Source organism: Arachis ipaensis, chromosome B07 (genome assembly GCF_000816755.2).
Source record: "Arachis ipaensis cultivar K30076 chromosome B07, Araip1.1, whole genome shotgun sequence".
In the NCBI taxonomy this organism is placed as follows: Eukaryota; Viridiplantae; Streptophyta; class Magnoliopsida; order Fabales; family Fabaceae; genus Arachis; species Arachis ipaensis.
The window spans coordinates 6,554,169-6,561,611 of NC_029791.2; the positions used below are offsets into that span (position 1 = coordinate 6,554,169).

At 37.2% G+C, this 7,443-nt stretch overlaps 2 protein-coding genes across 2 annotated transcripts; both read right to left on the reverse strand.

Moving 5' to 3' along the window:
• On the reverse strand, positions 156 to 2,700 carry LOC107609381 (protein LYK5). Its single transcript, XM_016311331.2, has one exon. The coding sequence runs from the start codon at positions 2,344 to 2,346 to the stop codon at positions 328 to 330; it is 2,019 nt and encodes a 672-aa protein (XP_016166817.1). The 5' UTR covers positions 2,347 to 2,700; the 3' UTR covers positions 156 to 327.
• Positions 3,187 to 7,196, reverse strand: LOC107609987. The gene is made up of 9 exons (XM_016312052.2): positions 6,818 to 7,196; positions 5,813 to 6,040; positions 5,535 to 5,656; positions 5,277 to 5,337; positions 4,886 to 5,026; positions 4,561 to 4,668; positions 4,191 to 4,419; positions 3,714 to 3,959; positions 3,187 to 3,561 (listed from the first exon to the last, which is right to left on the reverse strand). The coding sequence occupies exons 1-9, from the start codon at positions 6,959 to 6,961 to the stop codon at positions 3,476 to 3,478; spliced, it is 1,365 nt and encodes a 454-aa protein (XP_016167538.1). The 5' UTR covers positions 6,962 to 7,196; the 3' UTR covers positions 3,187 to 3,475.

Consider the following 7,443-nt stretch of genomic DNA (forward strand, 5'->3'; position numbering starts at 1 on the left):
TAATACCAGCAATCATTTAATTTTTTTCCCTCTTCTACATTTTTATATATAATAATATTTGCCTAAGATCATATTCCCTAGTTTCATCAAATGTGATCTTGACACAAAACTTAGGTCAGACTTGGAGAGAACAATCATCAAAGTCAAAATAATTCTTACTTCAAAAGACTTACTGAATTATTAACACACATGAAACAATACCATTTATTTATTAAATTAAATCACTAATTTGTGTGGAAAAAAAAAATAGCATACATTCTCCATTCTCAGGATCAGTGCCAGTAGATTACAATTTTTAGGTTCTAAGAAGCTTTAAGAAAAAAACTATCAGCTATCAGTATCAGACATTTGGCTAACTGATTTAAACCGTTCAAGCTCATCAGAGGGATCCCAATTCAATGTAGATGATTGAATCTTAGACAAAGTCATGAAAACCTCAGAGATGTTTGGTCTTGAATTGATGTCACGGGCAACACACTTTTTGGCCAATTCAGCCATAGAATATGCCAAATCCAAAGGATAAACACCCTCCAAAGAAGGATCCATGAATTCTCTAAGATTCTCCCTAACATTATCTCCTTCAAGAACTTGCCCTATAGTTGATGACAACAACACTTGGCGATCCTCACCAAATCCAACAGCTTCTCTTCCTGAAAGAAGCTCCAAAATCACAACCCCAAATGCAAAAACATCCATCTTTGGTGTGATCACTCCATTCTCAATGTACTCAGCTGGCATATAACCTTGTGTCCCAACAACATGCCTTGTCAATTGGAACCCTCCATCCCCATCATCACCTTGATCCTCAACGGCTCTTGCAAGCCCAAAGTTTGAAACTTTAGCCCTAAAATTACCATCCAATAGAATATTACCACTCTTCAAATTCTTATGAACATGAGAAGGGTTTGTATAGTTGTGAAGATAGTTAAGTGCATCAGCAACATCATGAGCAACCTGAACCCTTTGCTTCCAACTCAAGCCCAAATCTTTCTTCTTGTTACCATGATTATGAAGCCAATCATCAAGATCACCATTCTCAGCAAACTCATAAACAAGATAAGTGTTACCTTTGTGGACACAAAAACCAGACAATCTTGTAACATTGGTGTGATTGATCATCTTGAGAATGTTGATCTCAGCAGAAACATCACCTTTGAGAACCTTAACAGCAGCATCATCACCTTTAAAAGAAGCTCTATAAACAGAAGATCCCTTGATTCTATTATCCTCACCGAAGAATCCGGTAGCTTTCTGCAACTCCTCAAATCTGTAAACCGTTAAAGACTCAATTGCATAGCGTACACCTGCAGAAGAAATAGACCATGATTGAGTAGTAGAGGTGCTAGTTGTAGTAGTAACAACATCCAAAGAACCCTTTTTGACTTCTTCAGTGCTGGTAGAGTCATAGAAAGGCTTCGCCTTTGCCGCCTCCTCCGCCGTTTCCGGCTGCCGTGTACGGCGGCGGAAGCATATGAAAAACAGAACAAAACCTAGAACAAGAAGCAGAACGACAACCCCAATTACAACACCAACAACCACCCATTTCTTTGAATTCCCGGAGCCACCGCTTGGCGGAGTAGTCTCCACCGGTGGCGGCGGTGACTCCGGCGGCTGAGCCACCCTCTGCAACTTCTTTGGCGGCTCTGTTTTGAGAGGAACAGAGATCGGAGTAAAGTAGTAGATAACCGAACTTTCAGAAAGCTCATTAGCATCCAAAACGCTCTGTACATCAACCCCGAAGATCTCAGCAATGGAAGAAATCGATTCCCCCATGGAAACCAAGTAAGTGAGCAAGTACTTGAAGCCAGCATCACGCTGTTTTTTGGTGGGACACGCGCACCTGAGAGGCACGTGGACACGCTCACCGGCTTGAAGGTTTCGTTCGGGGAAAGAAGGGTTCTGAGCAATGAGAGCTTGACACGTGGTGAGTGCCTCGAAGGTGTTGTTGGCGAGGCTGAAGTAGGTGTCGTCGGCGGAGATAGTGTAGGTGGTGTTGTGCTGGTAATAGGTTTTGTTGAAGCATGAGCACGTGACGGGGATGGTGATGAGGGTGTCGGTTGGGATGACTTCAGAGACGGTTGAGAGGTTGTTGGAGGTGGTTATGTTGGTGGGTGTGGAGTTGAGGAGGGTGGAGATTGTGGAGGCTGTGTTGTGTTTTGTGGCGGATATGAAAGTGAGGTAGGATTGGCAGGTTGCGATGGAGTTGCAGGTGTTGCCTAAGGTTGAGTTGGTTATGGTGTCGCATGTTAGTTGGTCGTTGTTCAGGTATATCTGTTGCCCTTCTGTTAAGGTACTACTGATAAGGAACAAGAACAAGAAGGAGAAGAGTATGGAGGTTGTGGCCATGGTGTGGTGGTGTTTTCTGTTGAACTGGTTTTTGATTTTATGTTTATGTATTTGTGGTGGCTGGGTGTGATATAATAATAACCAAAGAACGCGTCTTTGTTTGCAAGTTTCTGACTTTGACTCTCTATATTCATATCTGCTCTCAAACTTGGAAGGTTTGGAAGCAAGTCAAACACGTCTGGCATAGAGTTTATGGATAATTTACTTTAATCTACTAACCCTGCTTTTTCAGTTTCAGTTGTATTTTGGGGTAACTACCAAGGTTTCAAATGAGAAAAATGTTACCCTTTTGATTCAGAATTGACAGAGGTTCAGACTTTAGAGCACTTGTATTAAGTAAGTCAACCTCACTATTTGTTATTATATTTTATTATTCCAAAGTGCATCAACTTGACAACTTGCTTTTGTTTCCACCTGTGTGTGTGTGTCTGCTGCTATAAAGAATTGTTCAAGGTGGAAATGGAAGACTTTAATGGAAGACTCACCACCGCATTTGAAGGGACAAACAAAGCATAGCGTCTACATCACTCAACTTAATTTTCACTATGTTTTGTTGGAAAATGAGAGTAGAAACATATGAAAACTACATATACGCAATGTAACCTATCTTTATTTTTTGTCTTGTCTGCATAGACTTCAAATAACAAGACACAAGCTAAACGTTAAGAAACATTAATATAAACATAGTTTACATGTATTCTATATGAACTGAGTCAAAAAGCAATCAATGAATCAATGGATTTAATGTTTCTTATTACTTTCATTTTTAGTACCATGTAATTGCTTTATACTGAAAATAATAATAATAATAATGTATGAATTGTGTGTTAACCACATGAGTCTCCAAAAGTGAAAAAATACCATTAGAATAATGCTAATCGTAATATAAAATTCAGTGAAAGTAGCAGATAAAGAAGTCAAATAAACAAGGAAAATAACTAAAATTTCACTAACTTAAACTATAAGCTGTTTTCATTTAGGATTAATTCATTAATGGAAACAGCATAAGAATACTACCCTATACATCTTATTGATCTATAATCACTGATGTTAATTAATTATGCAGAGGTTAAGAAGTGTTACACATTCTCCCTTTTGTGGGCTGTGTATGCAACACTATGCGTGTCGATCAATCGGGCTTCCTTTTGCTGCAGATTCCTTGTCGGGCGATTTTGATAACAGCATAAAGAAGCAGTACCAATACAAGAAGCAATACTGCAACGAAAAAAAAAAGAAAAAGGAAAAACATCATGAACTCAAAATCTCCATGTTTGTAAAACCAGAAATGCATTATACAATGAATAAATGCAGATAATCCAAGTTGGATTTGCAGATAGTTAAAGCAAATAGAAGTTAAGACAACTCACAAGCTAAGGAGACAAAAACTAGAATAGCGAGGCGATATCTGACAATCCATGGAAGACTAGATTCAGGAGTGCAGTTACATCCAGCAGCTTTCTCTGTGGAACAAGTCTGTGAATTTGATGCCTGTAGTTCTCTTAATGAAGTGTTGACACCTGAAACAGGACGGCCATTCTTGTCCCTGATTTCCAACTTCAGAGTTACTGGTTGAGATTCCCAGTTTATTTCAATAGCTCCAAAGTTCGGCTGGCCTAACAGAAATCCACATTTGAAACTTTAAAACATGAAAATCTAGGCGAACAAGGTTATCGAACTCTCCAGTTATCCTATACGAGTTTTACTAGTCTAGGTCTTGAAATCAAGTTTCTGAGTTGATCTTTGTGGTTTAAGTTTACCAAAGATCCACTAGTTTAGGATAACTCTAGAGTTTTGTTTCCTTGCAAGTGAAAAATAAAAATAAAAAATTAGGAGGAGAAGTTTACCATATATACAAGATTTGTATCTGCAGTTTTTGTCCTTCACCCTCATTGTGGATGGGACCAACCATGACACAAATCTCACAACAAAATGGAAGAAATCCGGCAGAGTCCCCTCAACTGATTGAGTAATCCCACTTGAGGTTACTTCATATAGCGGATAATCCCCGGCGCAATCATATCTTGAGATTTCCCCAAAGTGAACATCTCCACTTATGAAGAATACTCCACTCCTCTGCACACGAAGGACAACTAAGATTTTCGAGTAAATACCTTTTTCACAGCATGATGTAAATAATACCAATGTAAACCACCCCTAACAATAAATGTTAGATGTCAAATGTACAAGACAAAATGAATGCACTGAAGTTGTTACCTTACTATCTGCAATTAATTTGAAAAGGTGATCTCTTTCCTTCGGGTAACGAGTCCATGATTCCATATCAAAGAATGGCAGAGTGATTGCTGTATGATTTGGTATAACCTGGATATATAGAAAGTATATAATGAAATCAATACAACCAAGCAAGAGAAGGCCATTAAGAGAGAATTTCTCCTCATAAGCTTTCAAAGAATAAATCATGTAGTTTGGTTTATTCTAACAAAATGTCTCCATAGTGTTAGGAATTTAAGCATCACAAACTAAATTCACATAATGATGAATGTCAGAGATCACAAAGACTGATAGCTAAATATTGTACCTGAACAGAAGATGCAATGATGGTAATGGCTGTTGGAGGACCCTTTAGTTCTTTCTCAAACCATGACCATTGTGAATCACCCAACATGGTTCCATAACTTCCTACAGGGTCCCTATGGTATCTGGCATCCAAGAGGACAATCTGAAGCGTTTTGCACGGTAAACAACAATAGCATGTCTTAGCACAAGATGCATGCTTAAAACAACATCTAACATGTCTATTGGTAATAACATGTTAACATATTGAGTGCTTTATTTAAGTTGCAAGACATTTAAGGAGACCTTGTCGTGGCTACTGACACAGTGACCACGAGAAGATTTTATCATTGCAAGAAAAAGTTAAATTAGACATTCTAAATAAATAAATAAAACAGCAATGTTTCAGTTAATACCTTGACATCTCTACCTGCAGAACCATATGTATATGAGGTGTATACACCAGCCTGTTTCCGCCTGAAATACAAAACTGCAGTAAGTATCGAATTCTCTGATGCCTTTCAAAACATCTGAATCAGCGAATTCATATATATATACATTCAAATATTCAATTTCAATATGTATCAATAGTTCTCTTGGACAGAACATATATGAAATTCTAGCATGTAAATAGGTAGAACATGATAATTCAATGAAGGAGATTGTTGACCCACCTCGGGCTATCTTGAGGTTCATCTAAGAAATCAAGAAGTAACTTTTGGTTGGTTACTTTCCGATCAAACTCTTTTCCTGCATTATTTAATCCATAATCATGATCGTCCCATGTTCCAATAACCTATGACATTCCAAATATAAAAAAGTTAGGCTAAAGAAGTTGAGTAAACACATTCACCATTTCACTAAATGCACCCACATAAACATACTTTTTGACAAATATCTTTCCATGAGAATCTCAACCAGCAAAGAGGCATAGAAGCTTAGATTGAAGCACCTTAGCATTCTGACGAAGTCGAGTGTAGCCAGGGTGAGACTTAGCCTTCTTGTATTTAGCCTCCATCTCCTGCTCAGAGGAAGGAACAAATCGCGGAACATTCTTCCACGGTCCAATAGTCCTTTCCCGTCCAAATAGTTTAAACGGGTGTTTGATGTCTCCATAAATATTATCACCAAGCCATATAAAAACCTGGGGATGGAAGTCCACCACAGCATCCCAAATGGGCTGGCAGAACAACCAAAAAATTGGGATATGCATACATTAACATCCGAAATACAATTTGAAAGTTAAATCTAATATTCAGCTTGAGCCACATAGAAGACTGTTAAGTGTAAAGCATTGTTGAAAACTAAATTATCACTGAATCTGTAGCTCTAGCTCTGTGATTTCCAAAAATTTATATGTAGATGTAACATAATATAGATAGCTTGAATATGAAAAACTATAGAAGAGCATAAAAATATGTCATCAGGGTCCTACATATATATCATGTAGTAATATGCCACTACTACCTATACCTTCTAACCTAAAGGTGTGACTTCACTTTAGCCTGAACAATTTTTAAATGGTAAAAGTGCAAAACACACCTCCATAATAGAGTTATATCATGTCATGGATCATTATTCCAACCTATTCTTCACAGTTCACAGAACAGGGAACAGATTCTAGATATTAAGCTATAGCCAAATAGTATGTGTACTTAATCACTAATTGAATTGTTGAATAAAAATAGCAATATATACAAATGGATACTTTTTGGAAAAGAAATTCAAAGTCAAGCACAGAACCAAAGTTTGCTTAAGTTGACGTGACATGGAGATTGGAAATAGCATGTTGGTACGAGAATTGGGACATCATGAGTGAATCATTGAAATAACATACGACACTGCATCACATGGGTGAAACAGAAGAAAAAAAGAGAAGACAAAGAAGAAAGTACAAAAACAGAAAAAAGAAAACACTTCCAAAAGGAAAATAAATAAAAGACAGAAAATTTGGAACCTGAGGTGCACTTTGGTTGGAACATGATCCGAAGGCAATTCGAGACACCGTTTGTTGTTGTTGTTCGGAAGAAGTTAAGGTCACGGCCAACATTCCGACGAAGACGGCGCACCACCACCGCCACCGGCGAAGCTCGGAACCCATTCTGGCCAAAGTTCGAAACTTTGAAACAAATTTTTTGTGGGGTGATCAGAGAAAAGAGGACTTTCGGAAAAACAGAAGAACCTTTTTCTTCCTGTGTTTACGACATAAAACTTTTTTTTCTCCGTTTTTCTCTCTTGTTTTTGTTTTTGTTTTGCAATTGAAAAATTGAGAGAATTAAATAGCCTTTGCACCCTGTCACATTGAATGTTATTCTTTTGATGGAAAACAGTAATGTATAAGAAATAAAATAGAATGATTTTATGAGTATATTGTAACATTTATTTTCCTGTTTTAATGAACTCACATGCTCGGTTCTGTTATTGCATGATTCTTAAGATATGTCCAATAACATAAAATAAAAATCTTAAGAAAAAGGAAAGTCTGCAATTTAAGCTTTTTGATATTTTTAAAAGATTCATTTTTTTTATATATTATATTACTTAAAAAAATTTAACAAATGTCCAAATTTTTAACTATTCCTA